The sequence below is a fragment of the Dendrobates tinctorius genome, unplaced genomic scaffold, assembly GCF_039654945.1.
Source record: "Dendrobates tinctorius isolate UK_male_01 unplaced genomic scaffold, ASM3965494v1 ptg000029l, whole genome shotgun sequence".
Lineage (NCBI taxonomy): Eukaryota > Metazoa > Chordata > Amphibia > Anura > Dendrobatidae > Dendrobates > Dendrobates tinctorius.
The window spans coordinates 33,004,887-33,028,156 of NW_027361697.1; the positions used below are offsets into that span (position 1 = coordinate 33,004,887).

Here is a 23,270-nt window from a genome sequence, read left to right on the forward strand (position 1 = left end):
AGGTCTAGGACTACCATAAAGCACCCACTGAATAGCAGTTTAATCGCCGATTTTACAGACTCCATTTTGAAAGAGTAGACTTTAATGAATTTATTAAGGCTTTTGAGGTTAATAATGGTGCGATAAGAGCCATCTGGCTTCTTGACTAGAAAGAGGGGGGAGTAAAACCCCTTACCTCTTTGTAGCTCAGGGACTCTAACCAATACATCTTTCCGGAGAAGATCGTAGACCTCTGCCTCCAACGCCTTCTGTTCTTTGGACGAAGAACGGATGGGAGTTAGAATAAACTTGTCGCCCGGAGTCTGCTGGAACTCGAATTTTAGTCCTGTCCTGATAATGCTCCGTATCCAAGGACTATTTGAAATACGCGACCAGGCCGGGTAGAAGGACCGCAACCTCCCCCCCACCTGGTCCGACAGTCATTTGGGATCATTGCGGTCTCGAGGGGTGTTAAACATATACCCCCTACCTCTCCTCCTGGTGTCATATCTGGGTCTTTCTCTGAAGGTTCTCCTACAATCAAACCACCTTCTATAGAAGCCTCTTCTGAAAGGTGGTCTACCTAAATATGGGAAGCGTTTCTTGCTGTCTCCCGCCTTTTCCAGCAGCTCGTCCAGAACTTTGCCAAACAAGTAAATCCCTTCACATGGGATACCGCATAATTTAGATCTGGCCTGCATATCACCTGGCCAACATTTAAGCCATAAGGCCCTACGGGCAGCGTTGGAGAGGGCCGCGAATCTGGCTGCTAATTTTATCGAGTCCGCCAATGCATCAGAGAGGAAGGCCGCTGCTCCCTGAGCTGTAGAGAGGGAGGAAAGAATGTCCTGTCTTGGGACCTTATCCCTAATCTGTTCTTCCAGTTGGTCCAACCAAACTGTTAAGGATCTGGCGGTGCATGTGGCCGCAATTGCTGGTCGAAGGGCTCCGGCTGCTGTCTCCCAAGTTCCCTTGAGGAACGCGTCGGCCTTCCTATCTAGAGGGTCTTTTAAGCTACCCAGATCCTCAAAGGGAAGGGAAGTCTTTTTGCAAGCCTTTGCTTTAACCGCGTCCAATTTTGGGGCTTTATCCCATGATGCTGAGGCCGTTTCTTCGAATGGATACCTTCTTTTAAAGGCCGGAGGTAGGGAGCCCTTCCTCTCGGGTTTTTTCCATTCTCTTGCAATAAGGGCACTTACTTTATCTATTAGAGGGAATGACCTTCGATTTTTCCGGTCCAAACCCCGAAACATAGAGTCCTGTACTGACTTCTCTGTTGGGGTTACCTCAATTCCCATTGTAGTATTTACTGCCTTTACCAGATTATTGACCTGCTCCAGTGGGAAACAGGAATGGCCTGATCTGGTATCAGATGACGAGGAAGATGATGATGATGAATCTGATTTTAGCTCCTGTGAATCACTATTGGAGACTAGGACCAGGGATCTAGGAGACTTTTCTCTAGACTTTGCCGGAGACAGGGATCTAACCGAACCCCTGACTTCTTGTCTGACTATCTCCCTTATAGTGGCGGAAAAGTCAGCCGTCTCTTCCGAGTCCAGGCGGTGAATGCAGGGTCTACAGAGTTTTCTTCCCTGACCATCCGGGAGGGGGACTCCGCACTCGGCACATTATCTGTGCTTGCTTTTCCTTGCGCATTTTTTCCCCTGGTAGACTGGGAGAGAGGGGACATAAGGGGAACAGATAATCACCCAGGTGAACTTTCTCGTAGCTCACTTACCCTGGCTTACAACAGCGTAGTACCAGGTTCTGCGGGGGGTCCATCGGAGCCGCTACACTCTTATGGCTCGTGGATTTCTCAGGTCTCGCCTTCTGAGTAGACCTATGTTTCTCAGAACGGCTGCTGCTACTAGAACGCTGCTCCGGCTTCTCTGAAGACTGAGGTGTCTGCTCCAGAGGCTCTGGCTGTTCCTGCGATGCCATTATGGGATGACACAGGGCCAGAAGCAGCTCCCCCTGTGACCCGTGCTCTTAAATAGCCACGGCACTGCCCCTCTAGGGCTCGCAGGTGCCTTCCATCAGCACCGAGTACCTTTCCTCCCCAGCATTCTCCCCTCCCACCCCCCGACCGCACCCCCGGCAGGGGCCGGCGAGACGCCCCCCCCCACCCGGCGGGCGCGCACCCCCCGGACGACAAGCATGCACGCCCCGTCCAGAGGCACCCACCTCTGACGTCGCGACCGGCGCGACCAGGCCGCGTCATCAGGCCGCACCCCCACGCCATCGGCTGCCCCCTGAACTGGAAGTAGGCGCCGGCAATGGCGCGGACGTCTCCGGCCCGCGCACCGCCAAGCAGAAGAGACAGCGCCCCCACCACCCCTGCCTGAGTCGGCCGCCAGGCCTGGGTCTTCATCCGTGATCCTCAAGGTATGTCTGCAGGGATCCCCTGTCTGGGACAGGAAAGCAACTGAAGTGGGAGAGAGGGCCGCCTTTTTACGTTTGTAGGTTTCCTGTCCCCGAAGGGCGGATCCCCTCTTTTGTGGTGCTATCATGGCGACTGAATAAAATGAATACTTGTTTAAACAGATACTATTGCTGTTTCTTGTTTTTGGGATGTAACAGTGTACTCCTAGGAATGTTGTCTAGTTACTTTTTTGTTCACACAATAGGCCTCTGTGGAAGATTTGTTTCTAGGACTTTCTGTTAGGTGTCAGTCACTGACCTCCTAATTGTGGACAATCCTTTGACTTTCAATATTTGAGATTTTGGGGGTAGAGATGATCGGATCTAGCGAGACTTCAATTAGCCAAATCACGCAGACTTTACGGGGAAATTCGATTTACTGCAAATTTATTATCCACAAATACTTCACACCGGACCTTGAAAATCAAGGTCCCAGAGTCTCGAAGAAGAGTGGAGAGACCACAATCCAAGCTGCTTGAGGTCTAATAAGAAGTTTCCACAATCAGTGATGGTTTGGGGAACCATGTCATCTGCTGGTGTAGGTCCACCGTGTTTTATCAAGACCAAAGTCAGCGCAGCCATCTACCAGGAAATTTTAGAGCACTTCATGCTTCCCTCTGCCAACATGCTTTTTGGAGTTGGATATGTCATTCTCTAGCAGGACTTGGCACCTGTCCACACTGCCAAAAGTACCAATATCAGGTTTACAAACAACAGTATCACTGTGCTTGATTGGCCAGCAAACTCACCTGACCTTAACCCCATAGAGAATCTATGGGGTATAGTCAAGAGGAAGATGAGAGACGCTAGACCCAAGAATGCAGACGACCTGAAGGCTGAAGTAACCTGGGCTTCCATAACACCTCAGCAGTGCCACAGGCTGATCGCCTCCATGCCATGCTGCACTGATGCAGTAATTGATGCAAAAGGAGCCCCGACCAAGTATTGAGTGCATTCACTGAACATACATTTCAGTAGGTCAACATTTCGGATATTAAAATCATTTTTCAAGCTGTTGTTATAAAGTAATCTAATTTACTGAGATAATGACTTCTGGGTTTTCATTGGCTGTAAGACATAATCATCAATATTAATAGAAATAAACACATGAAATAGATCACTCTGTAATGAGTATGTAATATATGAATTTCACTTTTTGTACTGAAGAACTGAAATAAATTAACTTTTTGATGATACTCTAATTTTGTGAAATGCACCTGTATATCAGTTAATTGAAAATCCACCTAAGGCCTCATCCACACTTGCGTTTTTCACACAAGTCTGCTACTCATTTTTTCCTTTTAATGCACATGGACAATTATCGGCCATCGCAGTTCTCGTACATCCTTCATTTTTGCAGAACCATTTCCACCTCCCAAAAAAACCACAGAGGAATGTGTGCGTTTGAGTTGATCTGCAGACCAAAGTTTTACTTTTCAGTGAGTTGGTTAGTGATGTGAACAGACAGAACACAGATTGTGTAAATTCGGGTATAGGGAGGGGAAAAAAAATTATACAAGTGATTAACCCCTTAGTAAGCACTACTAAACCAATGTACGGCAGTAAAGGGTCATTGGGTCTGTAGATTAGAAAACTGGGTTATTATAGTACACTAGTCCAGAATCACTCAGAGGCAATGTGAACCCAAAATGTTCCATTTTCTTTATAGGCAGGTAAATTATATTGCATTTGCAAAACTTAATACATATAAAGCCACATTATAGCGCTTTACTAATTCTCTACTCCCGCCAGATCTTGGATTTCAGAATTATATATTTTGCCCTTTTCTCTTGTTTTATATCGGTGCCAGTATTATACTCCTTAAATGGCTGCACATCCAGTTGGAAGAATGTCTCAAGTGGGGTACCACAGGTCTCTGTCCTGGGCCCTGTATTGTTCAACATCTTTATCAACGATTTAGATGAAGGAATTGAGGGTAAACTGATTAAATTTGCTGATGACACAAAGCTAGGAGGGATAGCTAATACTAGAGAAGAGAGAGAGAGGATTCAAAAAGATATAAATAAACTGGAGAAGTGGGCAGCAACTAACAGAATGGTTTTTAATAGGGAAAAATGCAAAGTACTACATCTGGGCAATAAAAATGAAAAAAGCATATACAGAATGGGAGGAATAGGGCTAAGCAACAGCACATGTGAAAAAGACTTGGGTATACTAATATATCACAGACTGAATATGAGTCAACAGTGTGATGCAGCAGCAAAAAAGGCAAATGCAATTCTAGGATGTATTAACAGAAGCATACAGTCTAGATCACGTGAAGTCATTTTTTCCCTCTACTCCTCTTTGGTCAGACCTCATCTGGAATATTGTGTCCAGTTTTGGGCACCACATTTTAAAAAAGACATCAACAAACTGGAGCAAGTTCAGAAAAGAGCGACCAGAATGGTGACCGGTCTGCACACCCTGTCTTATGAGGAAAGGTTGCAGGATTTGGGATTGTTTAGTTTGCAAAAGAGAAGACTGAGAGGAGACTTAATAGCCGCCTACAAATATCTAAAGGGCTGTCACATTGTAGAAGGATCAACTTTATTCTCATTTGCACAAGGAAAGACTAGAAGCAATGGGATGAAACTGAATGGGAGGAGACACAGATTAGATATTAGAAAAAACTTTTTGAAAGTTAGAGTGATCAATGAGTGGAACAGGCTGCCACAAGAAGTGGTGAGTTCTCCTTCAATGGAAGTCTTCAAACAGAGGCTGGACAGACATCTGACTGGGATGATTTAGCGAATCCTGCTTTGAGCAGGGGGTTGGACCAGATGGCCCAGGAGGTCCCTTCCAACTCTACGATTCCTTGTTTGGCACTGTGCACTTTATCAATATCATCTGCTGTTGTCCTTTCCCCACCATTTTGGAGGCCCTTTCTCTGCCCTGTCTTTTAATTTGTTTTTATACTATTGTTATTCAATAAAGATTCTTTTATTAACACATTGTTCTCCTATCACTTCTTATCTATATGGCACCTCCCATAGTAGATCATGTGGATTATAGATGCAGCCGAATAAATAATGAATGCATGGGGAAGGCTCCTTCTGGGACTAATACATATTGTAAAAATAAACTTATTTTCTATTACTGTTTTCTATCAATTACATCACCTATTTTTATGTAATGTCTGAATAAAGATACATCGACATGTCCACATACTAAGAATAAAAACTTTGTTTTCTTTACTTTTTCACATTGTGTTTGTGTCTCTACTTTTTGCTAGCCCATACTTTTTATTTCTTTTCATATCTGTAATGCTAAGTCCAAAACGAGCCGATTATGACGATACAATTGAACTGCTGTAACTTGGTTTCTTTTGTGGTTTGATGTTCAGAGTTTCCAGACATGAAACACAAAGAAATAAGTTTTACCACAAAGATTTCAGATGGCCCCGGCAAGTGTTCCGAAATGGAAAATGCAGTTCTGCATCTCATGTATTGATCCTGGGAACAAGCAAAATGATCAACGTATACTAGATTGGAGGAACGGTCTTATTAGTCTCGTGGGCTTACTGCATTACATTCACACTTCTGCTCTACAGAAAGATTTCAGATTAACGCCCTCGCTGACGACCCAACAGTAACCAGCACAGACAAGATATCAAATATCCAGCAGGTGGGAAGATGTATATACGGTAAATAATTAGCCGCCATGGAGCAACGAGCGCCTGTATTTGGTGTGAGCAGTCATTCTGTGCTGGCAGTCCCTTTAGATGCTTGGGAGCCACCGGCTTTCAGTCACAGCTCAGCAGCCAGTGAGTGGCGGCTGTAAGTACATCCCAGCACTGTGACTGACAGCTCGCGCTACAAAGATGCACTGCATGGAATACATGCATATAGCAGGTTAATAGCGTTTTGGGACACCGCTAGGGACGCTCATTTCACGATATTCGTGTAGTCTAAAGAGGCTGCTGATCGGTTGTGGGGCCGATTCTCCCTCTGATCACCAGAATGTAGAGACTTCAGTGCTAGGAGCGCACAACTGACTGCTCCATGGCCAGTCGTTCAGTGTTTATCTGATGCCGAGTCAGCCTGTGTAAAGAGGCTATTAAAGAGCCAACCGGCAAGCATGCTGCAGTTTGGCAGCCATGTAACACCATGTATTGGGCAGTGGACATGGACCCTGACTTTGCTGCCCAAATAGGAACGCTTTGCCAAGTCAAATATTCCTGTGTGCCACGGAGTCAGACGAGAGTTGTTGGCCGATGTTGCACAATATTAATAAATCTTCTATATCTTTTTATTTTCTACAATAGACCAAAATGTCTTTCAGGGGTGAAAAATTAAGAAACGCCAGGTTTTGGAGAGTAGTAGCATTTCCATGCAGATTCTGCTCTACAACTCTTCAAAAAGCTCAGTGGGCATAAACCCTTATCCTTTATTGAAACCGCATTTTCCTGGTTATCTATAAAATGCACTATCAAGGCTTAAAGGGGTATTCCAGTCTCCAAGATCCTATCCCAATATGTAGTAGGTGTAATATATTAACAAATACCTCCAAAGACAAACATGTCAAGTAAGCAAGATAGCAAATCAGGAGAACTATACTACATTTCTCAGGAGGTATTTGTTATTATCATTGCACCTACTACATATTAGGATAGGATCTTGGAGATTGGAAAACCCCTTTAATGGAAAGTACAAAAGCATTTTAAGATTCAGTATCACAGAGACTGTGCCCTCGCCATTATCAGGATCAATGGCTTTTAAGCTAGATTAGCAGTTTACATAAAAGATGACCCCAGTTTTGAAAGCAGATGAAGAGTTAAGGGCCCGTCACACTAAGATATCGCTAGCAATATCCCTATAACTTGTGACATAGCAGCGATATTGCTAGCGATATCGCTGTCTGATACTTACCTACGACCCGCTCCCCCGCTGGTTATCGCTGATCGCGCGAGAACGTCCAGGACCGTTTCTCGTCGTCAGCTTCCTGCGGCGCTTCCTGCTGTGACAAGCGACGAGTGGAGCCGGGCGGGAGGACGCAGGATCGCCTGGTGTGACAGGTAAGTAGCGACCCCCGACCCCTGCGATGTCGCTGGTGAGATCTGCCTGTGTGACAGCTCACTAGCGACCACTTAGCGATGCACCAGCGATCCTGACCGCGTCATATCGCTGGTCGGGATCGCTGGTGCATCGCTAAGTGTGACATTACCTTTACTGCACATTGCAAAATCACTGTGTACGCAAAAAAAGTATTCATAGAATGCTAGAGTTGGAAGGGACCTCCTGGGTCATCGTGTCCAACCCCCTGCTCAAAGCAGGAGTCACTAAACCATCTCAGACAGATGTCTGTCCAGCCTCTGAAGACTTCCAATGAAGGAGAACTCCCCACCTCTCGTGGCAGCCTGTTCCACTCATTGATCACCTTCACAGTGAAAAAGTTTTTTCTAATATCTGTTGCTAGCATAAAATAGAAATGAAATATTTAAAAAGGGAGAAGACCCCACATGAAACATCTAATGTATGATAACTGGTACCTTGCATGAACAAAAGTATGTGAAGAGTGCTGACTCATTTCAGGTGCAACCTGTAGAACAGGGGTCCCCAACCTGTAGCTCAGGAGCCACATGTGGCTCGCAGGTCCATGATGTGTGGCTCGTGACTGTCTGCCAGCTTGGTACACCATCACCAGGTGTGGCAAACAGCTGTTAAGAGCAGATCTCCAGATGGTGACTTTTGTGTGTAGCCCTGCACAGAAGAGCAGATCTGAATGGGGGGGTAAGATAGGAAACCCTGAAGCTTAGCATACTGCCTTGGTGCGATTTCAGTGGAAAAGCTTTGACTAACTATACCGGTAATGGGGGCTCCGATTGTCACTACTGTGAGTGGGGCAGAAGCTTGATGTGGCTCCTGACCCTCTTTCATAGATGAATGTGACTCAAGGTCAGAAAGGTTGGGGACATCTGCTGTAGAATATGAAGTTAGCGCCAACACAAAATGTGCAGAAGAGAAAAAAAAAAAAATCTGTTAGTGTCTGATCTTTCCTGTTGGAAGTTTAATGTTGCAAAGTGGAGAGTCACTTTAATGGATATTATAAAAAGGTACACCAAATCTAGGAATAATAAAAGTGTTGCTGTAAGGAATGGTTAATGTCTTCAGGCCTACCAAATCTCTCAGGGTATGGCAATTCTTAGGCCGGGGTCACACTTGCGAGAAACTCGCACAAGTCTCTCGTCTCAATACCCGGCACTGCGGCCGGCACTCGGTACCGGAGTGTGCGGCTGCATAGAAACACATGGGACCGAGTGCTGGGTATTGAGATGCAAAACTCGAGCGAGTTTCTCGCAAGTGTGACCCTGGCCTTAGAAGAACACACTGAAACAAAGACTTGTTGGTGGGGTGTGACTGAGCTGGGTGGATACAGGGAGTGAATTCTGCCATCACCTCAGAATGAGCATTGTGGAGTTGGTGGTGTGGAGTCGGAAGCCAGGAGAATTGAGTCGTTGAAGGTTTGGCTTACTGATTCCACAGCCCTGGTGAGAACTCCTAATTCATGAAGGATTTGGAGAGTTGTCCAACGAAAGCAAAAAAAAAATAAATAAAATCTTGCAAACAGAGAAATCAGCTCCTGATTCTCTCCATTTTTGCTTGGAAGATGGCAAAAAAAAACATAAGGACAGCTCCCGCTATAGGAAGTTGTCTTACTGCAAAAACCAAGGTGCCCTCCTTCAGAAATTCAAGTGGCAATATGCCAAGACAATAAGTCAAATGTCAGTTTCTATTGAAAGCCGCACAGTCCAGGACAGATGACTATACCTTCCTCTTAAGAGTGTTTCGGTTTTATATATTAGAAAAAAAATAAATAAACTTAGGCCAAACATCAAAGACAAGTGTCCATATTTATTTGGAAATTCACAGTTTCTAAAATTGCACTAAGGCTCTGAAGTTACACTTTTGTTCACCATATATTTCGAAGCAAAAGAAAAAAAAAAAAAATTGTACTCCTGTTTCCTGCTTTTCATGAAGACCAGATGAAAATAAAATAATTTGGTTGCTCAATTTGTCTGCTCATGTTATACAGTCACCTAATATCCCAGAGAAGGGAAACAATTGCATTTTGTGAGTTTCTCAGAAAACAAAAGAAAGCAGCAAATACAGTAAGGAGTGAAATAAAAGTGCTGTGCACGACAACCATACAACAGGGAGGTTCAAAAGGAAAAACATTTGTTATACATACTTAGCCTATTTTTATCTGATAGTCGAGGTTTTGCAGTACTGACACAAGTTACCCATTTGCAGTATTGACGCAAGTTACTTATAAATGCCATGCTGTTTCAGTGGACCCTTTAAAAGCATTAATACTCACACACACGTTCAACTAAAAAGTAGCGCTCAACTCAACACTCGGGCACATTTATGTAACTGGTCAGAAAAGCCTCTGGCCTGCCAACTTTATGTAGTAGGCAAATGGGGGAAAAAGCAAACATTAAAAGGGATACCAAAATCCACATATGCTAGGGAAAAAATTACTGATCGCTAGTGGTCTGACCACTGGGACCTCCAGTGATCCTGACAATGAAGCTCCTGCCTGCAGCTCAGCAGGTATGTATCGATCAGCCTCGGCTCCATTCATCATTTATGGGACTGCCGAAAATAAAATTATTGTACTCCGCTTTCTCCAGATGCCCCATAAATAATGAATGTAGCAGAGGTAGAGCACGTGTATCTCCCCTACAATTCAAGTTGGGGCTCTGGTTCTAAATCCTATTCTTGTAGTTTCAGACCCTCCCAGAAATAAGTTTAGGGGACAACTTACTATTTTGGAAATAACCCTCGTCTCCGCACCTTGGCAGCAAAAAACCTCACCCAAAAGCAAACGATAAGCCACATATTGGCAGCAGGCAGACCGTATTAGAAAGCAGAAATAATGTTGACAGTAATAGGCAGCCATGACTATATTCACACAGTAACGACCAGTCCTTTAAATACAACATGCTGTAGACCATGCTGCGGATGTACCAGGTGGGCCATTTATATGGATAAACCTAAATTAAATGGGAATGGTTGGTGATATCAACTTCCTGTTTGGGGCACATTAGTATATGGGAGGGGGAAAACTTTTCAAGATGGGTGGTGACCATGGCGACCATTTTGGATTGCATCTTTATAAGTGGCCCACCCAGGTTTATACATATAAATGGCCCACCCTGTATTACAGCGAATTTCCACTCCACCACCCCTATCCCTCTCGTCACTTTCAGAAATGAACAAGTGTTCTTTACTTAAGTCTAAAGATACATTTGGTTCCAGCCACAAATATCTTTAGAGAATGATATTCTGTTCTCACTTCTTAAAAAGCACAAAATTTGGGATGTACAGGGGGTATTGGAAATTTATTTGCCCTGCCGCATGTAAAAATGAGCCTGCCCTGCGTAGATTTACTTGGTTAAAACCCACAACTTTCCAATATAAGTGCTAGTTGAGCTTTCTCATTTTATTGCTTTATTTTATATAGGTTACTTTGTAAATTGTCTTTTATTAAAAGCCTCTTTTGGTTGTGTGCCTGTAGCACCTGTACAGTCTGATGGTCACAGAGAACACCTGGAATCATTTGTGGTCTGTAACCATGGACTGTTTGTCGTCCCAAGCCATGGGGACCCATTTTAGCATCGCTGTAGAGCAAAATTTTGGAAACGAGCCATTTTTGAGTTGCTGCGACATTTGCAGGATAGATCCACATGGTCAGTTTACGCTGTGGATTTTTACTGCAGCTGGAGAACAAGATTCTAGACCACAATGACATCCTGCTACTGTAATAAGAAGCAAGTTTCCCCAGCCAGAAAGTCTGGTGCATGTCTGTCCTTTAAAAAATGTGAAGAAACAGGACTACACTCAGATTGCAATACAGGAACCTGCTTGTTAGTTATTGTAGGACAGGACACCCGCCAGCTGGGCCATCTGCATCATATCCGCCTACGAGGATGTTAGAATAGGTCAGGAGACCCGCCGGTCGGACCAACTGCGTCATATCCGCTTATAAGGAGGTTAGCGTAGATCAGGAGACCCGCTGGTTGGGCCAACTGCGTCATATCTGCCTATGAGGTTAGCGGCGGTCAGGAGACCTGCCACTTGGGCCAACTGCATCATATCTGCTTATGAGGAGGTTAGCGTAGGTCAGGAGAACCACCGCTTGATCCGCATATCTGACTATGAAGAGCCAAGCTAAGATTAGATGATTGGGCAACGTATTTTGACTCAAGGACAGTCCGTGTTTCATAGACATATAAATGTGGCCCAAGATGTTACTAACATACCATCCATAGTTTATAAGGGACTTGGGGGTAAAATGGAGACATTAACAACCAGAAAAGTCCTTATTTTTCACAAATGGGAGGTTAAATTCTGAAGGTCAAAGTTTCCTCCCTGGAAAGGACACACAGAATTTCCATTGTTACTTAAAATGGGTATTTCCATCTCAGATATATATGGCATATAAATGATCATAAATGTGACAAATGTGGGTGAATCTCCCTGGACCTGTATCCATATTAGGAATGTGGGACCCCTTCCCATGAACACCGAGAATGGAAAGTTGGGACTAATTTTACCAGATCTTATTCAGCTTAAACCACTTATTACCTCAAAAGTTAGCTCTTAAAAGGATAAAAAGTATTAGAAAGATTAAAAAGAGGAGTGATAATCCAAAAATAATCAGAAAAGTAAAAAAAAAGAAAAGAACACTCCTATACAGAAAGTGCCCAGATCTTTTGCTGGTCTCTACTATTCACAGCAATGACGATACAGAATTATATGACCAAGGCAGCTAGCGCTACAGCAGGGAGTAGAGACCGGCAGGGGACCACCAGGCAGCATCAGAGCAGAAGCTATAAGGCGAGTGTTGCTTTATTTTGTACTACAGCACGAATATGCTCCTGAAACTTGAAGGCCTCAATCCATTAAGACTGGCGCGATCCTTGATGAGGGACGTGCAGGAATAAGACGCATCGAACTCATTAAGAGGCAAGACTTGATGAATTTAGTGCATCTTATCTGATGTGGATCGCAACAAATGTTACTCCAGACAGACTCTTTTGCCGGATTCAACCCCATCCAAGTTACTCCCTAGCTCTGCCCATTTTGGTGGCGCAGCTTCAAACCAGAAGACGCTAAATTTTCCTACATTTTTGTACAACTTCGAGTTGTGCAAAAAAGTAGCCACTTTTCAGTGTTTTATGCAAACAATTTGACGCATCGACACTGAAGTCTTTGATAACTGTGGTCATATCATGAGCGTTCACTGAATACACCACGCCAAAAGGTTAGGAGAAAAGCTGCAAATGTGGAAGTGAGAGTGATACTATGTGAAGTGATGCTATAGACATTCAGGCGACAGCTCATTTCCGTCCATTAACTAGGTCAGACTGATCAGTACCTTCTACATCAGGATATCAGCGCTGAAAACCTCTAACTCTACGAACAAGATCGTCAAACTAGAGTATTCCTGGAGTCACCCAACGTCACGGTGTCTCAGGCGTTGTATGGTGACTGTCAAAACCAGGGAAAGGAAAAAGAGCAACAGGCGCGGAGAATGTTTCTTTTTTTGCTTTTAAAGATGGCTCATAATCTGCCACATTTATTAACCTGAACTATAATTTATGGATGTAAAATCCACATTTTTATTTGTTTTTTTTTTTTTTTAGTAAACCGAAGAACCCCCCAAGTTCTAATAAATCTTCCCCAGGGTCAACAGAGAAGAGGTGCACTCAAATCTGAAAGCGTGCCCTACTCTCTATAACCACAAAGCTCAATGTGGTCAGAAACTACAATTTCTCTCTACATAGAGGACGATGACGGTGGGCTGCTTCTGTCGCACTACTTGCCACTGTCCGTGACTGAAGCAGAAGAGTTTTTATCTGATATCCAATGTTCATCAGCTAGTTTATTAATGTCCTTCCTCTTGTTCTAACAGACCGTAATCATCAGCGGTGTACCCAGCCCTTACCTCCCCTCCAAAACCTACAATCTGGGCCAAATTATTATAACGGATCGATGGTGCAATCTGCTGGCAAACACCTGATCGGGTCTTAACATGCCCTATCATCCTTCTATCCAACAGGTAGATCCCCAGTACGCCTAAAGCCTTCTTACCCTGCAGTCGGCACCTAAACAATAGATCACCAGAAGGTTTGGCCATCTTTAGGCTACTTTCACATTTACGTTTTTAAAATCCGGCGGGCTGCGGCAAAAAGTTGTCAAACCTGATCCGGTAGAAGCGCATTACGTCGGATCATCTGTTTAGGCTGGAGGCGGAGAGGGAGAGAGAGTCTTCGGGCATGTGCCGTGGAAAAAAGCGGTCCGGCGCTGTCAAAAAAATGTTGCAGGGAACGTTTTTGTAGACGCCGGACAGGCATTTTTTGCCGTATCCGGCAATAGCCGGACACGCCGCATGGCCATCAGGCGCAATGCAGTGATAATGCTAGTCTACGGGAAAAAAACGGATCCGGTGTCAACCGGCGCTGGATCCGGTTTTTACCGCATCGCGCCTGATGCTTAAAGGTAAATGTGAAAGTAGCCGTAAATGGATTATTTGAGGAGTGTTTTCCACAGGGTCTGTGATAAACATATGATCACCGGGGGAGTCTGATTGCAGAGACCCCCCCACTGATCGTGAGAAGAGAGGTCATGTGGGAACAGAGCATGTCTATAGGAGCGGTGATGGCACATGGCCACTATTCCCTCATTCACAAGGGGGATTTTGTGTCCCTGGTTCTCAAGCCTTGGCATCTGGACCTACAATGATCATACATATTACAGACCTGATTGGTTCAGCAAGTAGCAGGAAAACCACTTTAACCACTAGAAAACATACGAACTTAACACCAGCGAGATTCCTCCTCTATAACAGGGAAGGATAAAATGACTCCGGTACTGAGAAATAAGTGAAGACAGGACATAGATGGCGACCATCTTATATAATCTGCTCTCAAAAAGGGAAGTTCAAAATTCTACAATATCCATAGCACACAAAATTACATGGGTCCAGGCACATGGCAGAAAGTGGTGCGCACACTACCCCAAGACCCAGAATCTTAAAGGGAATCTGTCAGCAGGTTTTTGCTGTGTTATCTGAGAGTAGCATAATGTAGCGGCAGAGACCCAGATTTCAGGAGTGTGTCATTTACTGGTCTGCTTCGTTCAGTTTTGCCAAAATCCACATTTTTTTTGCTGTAGACATAGTGCTCAGAATGCTGAGCTGTGTATAACCCCGCCCACAACCACTGATTGGCAGCAAGCAGATAATCAGTAGTGGGGGTGGGGTTACACAGATCAGCTGGACTGCTTGGCACGCAACATCTAGTCTTGCACCAATAATCTCCTGCTGATAAATCACTGATTGTCAGCAGCTTGCTGTAGTTTCAGTACAGATTCTCTTTATAAAAATAAACCAATGTGCAGCTCTGAAAAAAAAAAAAAAAAATCTTAAAAACATACAACTAAGAGTCAGTCTTTACACAAGCGATGCTCTCCACACATGCTAACCCCTGACACAACATACGCACAACACGATTTTTCTGCAACAGCATGGCATAAACTCAAAACACGATGGAGGGCAAAACCCAACTAACCGACAGATTACAACATAGCCTGCAAAATTCCTGACATACTTGTTACTGCACCCCCTGCTGTTCCACCCAATATGTCCGATTGCATGTGCAGATCCTTATTGGCGGTTGTGTGCGACCACAAGCTCTGGACACATTATGGTGGAAATTCTGGAAGGAATCAATAAAAAACACCAGGGGGCGCCATGACAAGTAAAAGTGATATCCAAACAAGGGTATTTTAACTTTTTTTTTTTTTTTTTTAACTATACCAAAAAGGGAAAAAACGTTCAGTTTTGAGTGATCTAAATAATGATAAATCTGGGGTTTAGTCTATGTAAAGTGAAATACTGTTTTTAGCGCAATATGTGTTATATGTTGAAAAACAAAACAAAACAAAAAAAAAAAACACACAAAACCATAAACTAGCTACAAGCCACCAACAAACATTAAAAAGAACAAAAACACACACAAAAAAGTATACGAGGGCAAATTAACTCAAATTTATGGCACTTTTCTTTTTAAGCAAAAAAAATTCTGGATCTTTAACATTTTCTGTATGTTTTTATGACGATCCTATTTCTGGTGTTCAGGATCTAAAGATTATTTCATCCATTTGGCGACTGTTGTATTATATCCTGTTTTAGGTAAAACGTTCTGTATTATTTCTAAGTGTTAAAATGACAAAAGTCAACTTTTTTTTTTTTTTAAATTAAAACCTAAACTTTTCAGAACACGAGATAGTTATTTGAGGGTTTTTACTACATTCTCCAAAATTGTCTTTATTAAACAAAAAAAATATTATAGCTGCAAAACTTATTAGGCACCGCTACTAAGACAGAAGTGGGGACTAGAGTGACGTCTTGTGGTTCAAAAGAACTCATTTTATGGCAAAACAATGAATGGTTACAAAACTTATCACCTTGGTACCCCAATCAGCAGGGGTGTGATGGGCCGATTTAGCCAAGTAGATATGGCAATCTCTTTATTAAATATTTTTTTTTAAATTGGATTCGGAACAAAGTATAGTGGGTGGATATAGACGGTGTAACCAAAGCCAAAAAAAGGGTAAAATCTAACATTTTCTCAATGGTTAAATGGAGATGTCCACTACTAAACAAACTTTTATTGAGGATCCCAAACAAATATCTAATTTGCCAAACTGGCGCGGTTTCTCTGTACTCCGCTTTGAGTCCACTGCTCTTGTGGCATCAACATCCGGAGGGGACGTCAAGTGACCACTGCAGTTGGTCAGTGGTTGCCGACTGGCTGCAGCATTCACGTGACACTTGCACATCACAGGTGAGATTTTCTTTCTCCCCCCCACCTCCCTGGGACCACTAATAAATGGGGTTTGTCTAGTGAACAACCCTTTTAAATGAAAGTAATTAAACGAAAAAATAAATCATCACTGGCTGGGTTAAAAATGTCAGAAGTTTCAAATTTGACAAATCAACTGCAAAGGGTATAAGTGCCAAGAAAATCAATGTCACACTGCGGAATTAAAATCTGCGCCACAGATCAATTTCCATCTGTGTTATATTATTTATAGCACAAAGATGAGACTTGATCAAATCGGATCCACCTTTCCTGCTGCTGTAATCTGCGGTGTAAGTCCAGATGGAAAATGCAACTTGAAGCTGCCATGTGTGAACGTACCCTACAGCGGGGTCTGTGGTGGGCAAAGCAACGCATCATCCCTTACAGCGCTTATGGCACTGGAAAGCTACGTGGCGCTGAACCACCAGAATAAAATTAAAGTATTATGGTCAGTAGTTTGTGCTCCCTGTTGAATTTTAAGAAATGGTCTTCCCAGGAAAATGCATTGCATGATATGTCTGTACAACCTGGACACGTACGACCTGTGTGTGCACGCAGCACCGGTGGCACAACCTTTACATTAACACTGGTCTATAACGCCATATCTGGAGGGCGCCGCGGCAGCGAAAGGCTTACCGATAGCTACATTATACTTCGTTCATTCGTATCCTCTACCCCAAGTACAGATAGACACAACCATGAGCCACAGACATATATGAAGGAATGGTTTGGATGCAGGACACCTGATATTCTTTAGTGTTAAACTCCAAGAAGCAGAAAAAAAAACAGAAAAAAAAAAAAAAAAAACAGAAAAAATAAATACTTTAAACGTGTTCTCAAAAAAAAAAAAAAAAAAAAACCCTCTAAATCACGCATTCACACTTGGTGCTTTTTTACCTCCAGTGGCATTATAAATAGACAGAAGGCACATAAATATGGAAAGGTGCAAGTACGGGAACGACGTCGGGAGGGGGGGGGGCGTAGGACAACAACTTGAGCTCAAGTTAAACCCAACAATCTGGGTGTTAAATGTTCTTTCCCCCAGTTATTAAACTGCGAAAAAAAAATATTCTTATCCTAGTGAAACATTTCAAGAGGGGAGTACGTTTAATTCCTTGCTCAAAAAATGTCCAGGAATAGGAGATGATCCAAGTTCTTGAAGACCGGCCCAACACGTGTTGTGCATGTAACCCTTAAAGTCTGCTGGAGCTTCCTCTACGTAGTACCAGTCAGTAAAAAAAAAAAAAAAAAAAAAAAAAAAAAAAACACCCATAGATAGGGTACCCTGTGATGATTAGAGACGACCAGAAACGGTTGTAACCCCAAAAGTACCGACAGTCAAGTCTTTATTGGTTTTGATGATGTCGTGCAGACTGGGCATAGACCCGGACTTAGTCTGTATTAAGCTTTTGATGAACTTTCCTTGGTCCTGAAGTTTTGAGCGCCTGCGCTTAATGGCTCTTTTTTCAGTCTTAGTCTTTTGGGGTTGTCCATTACAAAGGGCTGAACAGGTTGTGATGCCACAAAAGTAGGACTCCTCCGACTGGGAAGAGGTCTCCGAGCTGCCCTCGGAAGGTGGCCCCTTGTAGGAAGAGTGGTACACCTCCCCCATATTTGAGAAGTCTCTCTGGTTTGTGAATTCTTTCTTGGTTTTTATGTCCCCGTTTGGAAGTGCTTTCAATGGATCCATTGGTTTGATGGTCTCAATCTTCTCGGTTTTGTACTTGCAGCGCTTTTTCTGGAAACAGAAAGGAAAAAAAAAAAAAATACAGTCAAGTATAAAAAGGCAAATAAAATTTGGAAGATCTGAATTAATCAAGTGCTGTTGTAGGTCATGAGAATGACAGCGGCACCTCGGAAATTATGTGGGAGGGTGGAAAGCATTTTGGAAATTATCGTGGATGCCAAGAAACAACTAATCTGAGGGACAGAGGCAAAGAGCGGCCAGGATTTTACCATGAATTATTTCCTTTTTTTGTTCCAACATGGAGCATAGAAAAATAATTCACCAACATAGGGCTGTACCGCCACCTACAGGTGCACAACGCACACAGGGCTGTACCGCCACCTTCAGGTGCACAGTACACACGGGGCTGTACCGCCACCTACAGGTGCACAGTGCACACAGGACAGTACCGCCACCCCTAAAGGTGCACAGTGCACACAGGACAGTACCGCCACCCCTAAAGGTGCACAGTGCACACAGGGCTGTACCGCCACCTACAGGTGCACAGTGCACAAAGGCCGTACCGCCACCTACAGGTGCACAACGCACAAAGGCCGTACCGCCACCTACAGGTGCACAACGCACAAAGGCCGGACCGCCACCTACAGGTGCACAGTACACACGGGGCTGTACCGCCACCTACAGGTGCACAGTGCACACAGGACAGTACCGCCACCCCTAAAGGTGCACAGTGCACACAGGGCTGTACCGCCACCTACAGGTGCACAGTGCACACAGGGCTGTACCGCCACCTACAGGTGCACAGTGCACACAGAGCTGTACTGCCACCTAGAGGTGCACAGTGCACACAAGGCTGTACTGCCACCTACAGGTGCACAGTGCACACAGGGCTGTACCGCCACGTTCAGGTGCACAGTGCACACAGGGCTGTACCGCCACCTACAGGTGCACAGTGCAAACAGGACCGTACCGTCATCTACAGGTGCACAGTGCAGACAGGACCGTACCGTCATCTACAGGTGCACAGTGCAATGACCATGCAACACAGAAAAGGTAGTAAAAAATGCTTTAAATGCATGCATAGGTGCTAAGGGGGCCGTCCAGACCTCATATTGATATAATAATGAAAAGAAGCCGATCTGTAATAACCGTCACATATTGAGGTCTTAATATTACACACCCAGACATTCCCTTTAACTCCATTTTAAAGTGAGATGCAGTGAGAAACTAATCTTACCTTTTTCTCTGGAGAAAATTTCAATGGCTCCACAATGTAGAAATCTTCTGGATTTACTAGAGATAAAAGTATATTTTATTATTAGCCTATGGACACGTGAGGTTTGGCTGCTTTTTCCAAGCGTTACCCACATAGAACTGCCCAGATCGCTTTCCTTTAGTAATGAATGAGAACATTCAGGAAATATAAATAAATGAAAAAAAAAAATTTACTCTTTCATCACAATTCTCATATTTTAATCTCTGGTCTCCTTGCAATAAATTGCAACTTTTGTACAGAAGACATATCACAAGTCATAAAAAGGAGATAAGACACAAATGTCTCCTTTATGGAAAGAGCAGCCACAGACTGGAGAACCTTTGTCCGCACGCTGGCCGGATGGAGACGATCTTTCACCACCAACTGGCACAGTGTATTCCTCTACAGAAATCTCCAAAATACAGACCCCCCCCGCCCCCAACGGGACAAGTTTCTCCTGCATCTGACAACACTTGCAGAGAAATGTGTTTGCGGCCAGCCTCAGTAGTCAAGTCCTGTCATTCTGATAGCCGATGATGCCAGTTACGGTGCTGAAATAGTCTACGGCATCGCATCATTTAACGGAAACTCCAACCCAAGGGATATGCTGATATCGTGCTAAAACCAGCGTAACGGACAGTTTGCAAATTAAAAATAATCTGTCAGCAGGTTTTTGCCATGTAGTTTGAGAGCAACCTGATGTAGGGGTAGAGACCCTGATTGCAAGGATGTCACTTACTGTACCAGGTCTGTTTCAAATCAAATCAGCAGCAGAACTGGCCTCATGCCTCATAGTCCAACCCCGTCCCCACCACTGATTAGCAGCTTTCTATCAATGCACAGTGTACACACAGAGCGGCCAGTCAGTGGTGCGGGCGTGGTTACATTGGGCTCAGCATTCAGAGCTCTGCTAGATCTTCAGCAGAGAAAACTAAAACCGTCCCAACTGCTGCACCCAGTAAACCAAGTGACACATTGCTGGAATCAGGGTCTCAACTCAGACATCATGCTGCTCTCAGATTACATAGCAAAACCTGCTGACAGATTGCCTTTAGCAGGACAAAAGTGCACGTGCCGCTTAATTTCACATTTGCTCGGCTCTCAGACAGTATTCAGCAATGCACAGATGTATACCAAGTCCATGTTCACACGTTGTGTTTTTGCTGCATTTTTCCTCCAAGGCAAAACCTGCTCTCTTGGCAGTAAAGAAGCTGCTTAAAAAGGCATGTTTTGCTGAGATTTTGTTATCTCTTGTGTATGTTGATAAAGTTTAGTGGCCCCAAAAAGAAGACGGATTTAACTTTCTTAGGAATTGCACAGAAAACACCGCAATAATGAATACCTGCGCTTTTGCACTTTCCCATTGTTTTCTAACTGTGAAATAAAGCTGTAAAAACAAAAGAAGTGACGTGCAGCAGTTTGCAAAAACAGAGCAGCATTCCAAATCAGTCAGGAAAAAAACCCAATGTGTGAATGAGATTTCTGAAATCTCAGACTTTGCTGGTACTGTAAAATGCAGCTTAAAATTGATGCAACGTGTGAACATGGTCTAAGGCTACTCACGCTATGTGCACACTGAGGAAAAATTTCTGCATCTCTTGGCAGAAAAAAAAGCAGCAGCAAAAACGCGCGTTTTGGGTGATTTTTTTGACTGATGTGAATGAAGTAAATAGTTAAAAACGCAGAGAGAATTGACATGCAGCAGATTATTTTCAGCACCAAGTCTGCAAGTCACAAATACCGTATATACGTTGAGATTTTCAGCCCATTTTTTGGGGCATCACAGATCATACTTACCTGTCTTCAGCAGTCACATGGTGCCGCTCATTACCACTCATGAATATGCGCATATTCATGAGTGGTACCACGTGACCGCTGAAGACAGGAAGGGAGACCGTGGAGAAGCGAGGCTGCAGAGACCACGGCAGGATGGGTGAGTATAGCGATATTCACCTGTCCCCTGGTCCATCGTTGCTCACCGCTGCATCCTGTGTCACTGACACAAGAAGCGGCAGACAGCGGCGATGGACCCAGGAGAGGAGAGTATGGCTTTTTTCCCCCTTTTTTTGCAGCATATGGGGGCGGGGCATAGTCTGGGGAGCAGCATATGGGGGCGGGGCATAGTCTGGGGAGCAGCATATGGGGGCGGGGCATAGTCTGGGGAGCAGCATATGGGGGCGGGGCATAGTCTGGGGAGCAGCATATGGGGCGGGGCATAGTCTGGGGAGCAGCATATGGGGGCGGGGCATAGTCTGTGGAGCAGCATATGGGGGCGGGGCATAGTCTGTGGAGCAGCATATGGGGGCGGGGCATAGTCTGTGGAGCAGCATATGGGGGCGGGGCATAGTCTGTGGAGCAGCATATGGGGGCGGGGCATAGTCTGTGGAGCAGCATATGGGGGCATAGTCTGTGGAGCAGCATATGGGGGCATAGTCTGTGGAGCAGCATATGGGGGCATAGTCTGTGGAGCAGCATATGGGGGCATAGTCTGTGGAGCAGCATATGGGGGCATAGTCTGTGGAGCAGCATATGGGGGCATAGTCTGTGGAGCAGCATATGGGGGCATAGTCTGTGGAGCAGCATATGGGGGCATAGTCTGTGGAGCAGCATATGGGGGCATAGTCTGTGGAGCAGCATATGGGGGCATAGTCTGTGGAGCAGCATATGGGGGCATAGTCTGTGGAGCAGCATATGGGGGCATAGTCTGTGGAGCAGCATATGGGGGCATAGTCTGTGGAGCAGCATATGGGGGCATAGTCTGTGGAGCAGCATATGGGGGCATAGTCTGTGGAGCAGCATATGGGGGCATAGTCTGTGGAGCAGCATATGGGGGCATAGTCTGTGGAGCAGCATATGGGGGCATAGTCTGTGGAGCAGCATATGGGGGCATAGTCTATGGAGCAGCATATGGGGGCATAGTCTATGGAGCAGCATATGGGGGCATATTCTATGGAGCAGCATATGGGGGCATATTCTATGGAGCAGCATATGGGGGCATATTCTATGGAGCAGCATATGGGGGCATATTCTATGGAGCAGCATATGGGGGCATATTCTATGGAGCAGCATATGGGGGCATATTCTATGGAGCAGCATATGGGGGCATATTCTATGGAGCAGCATATGGGGGCATATTCTATGGAGCAGCATATGGGGGCATATTCTATGGAGCAGCATATGGGGGCATATTCTATGGAGCAGCATATGGGGGCATATTCTATGGAGCAGCATATGGGGGCATATTCTATGGAGCAGCATATGGGGGCATATTCTATGGAGCAGCATATGGGGGCATATTCTATGGAGCAGCATATGAGGGCATAGTCTATGGATTCCACCCTCGGCTTATACACAAGTCAATAAGTTTTCCCAGTTTTTTGTGGCAAAACTAGGGGGGCGGCTTATACACGAGTATATACGGTAAGCAACGTGTGCATGTCAGGTCTCTCACTCACTTTGCTGGCATCAGGATTGCTTCTTGTTTCACTAGGAAATGCATGGCAAAAACGCACCAAATCTGCAACGTGTGCACAAGCCCTACTTTCTCCTGAGTACACCGGTACCTCATGTGTGGAGGAAGACCAATCTTTAGGCGCACGGCAGTGCTCAGAAGGGAAGGAGCATCATTTGAGATTTTGAATGTCAAATTGGCTGGAATCGAGAGCAGACACCATGTCGCGTTTGGAGAGCCCCTGATGTACCTAAACAGTGGAAACCCCCCACAAGTGACCTCATTTTGGAAACTAGACCCCCCAAGGAACTTACAGTGCCTTGTGAAAGTATTGATCCCCCTGGAACTTTTCAACCTTTTCCCACATATCATGCTTCAAACATAAAGATACCAAATGTAAATTTTTGGTGAAGAATCAACAACAAGTGGGACACAATTGTGAAGTTGAACAAAATTTATTGTTTATTTTAAATTTTTGAGGAAATTCAAAAACTGAAAAGTGGGGCGTGCAATATTATTCGGCCGCTTGAACTTAATACTTTGTTGCGCCACCTTTTGCTGCGATTACAGCTGCAAGTCTCTTGGGGTATGTCTCTTC

The 23,270-nt window shown here is 44.5% G+C and overlaps 1 protein-coding gene across 3 annotated transcripts in view; it reads right to left on the reverse strand.

Annotated features, from left to right (window-relative positions):
• Positions 1–9,237: 9,237 nt before the first annotated feature.
• The window catches only part of SUCO (SUN domain containing ossification factor), a 116,666-nt gene continuing 102,633 nt past the window's right edge, over positions 9,238–23,270 (reverse strand). For all 3 annotated transcript variants that reach the window (XM_073571523.1, XM_073571522.1, XM_073571521.1), the window contains 2 exons: positions 19,204–19,259; positions 9,238–18,017 (listed from right to left, as the gene is read on the reverse strand). In XM_073571523.1, coding sequence (XP_073427624.1) covers positions 17,574–18,017; positions 19,204–19,259 — 500 coding nt within the window. In that variant the 3' untranslated portion in view covers positions 9,238–17,573. The remainder of the gene's footprint in view (positions 18,018–19,203; positions 19,260–23,270) is intronic.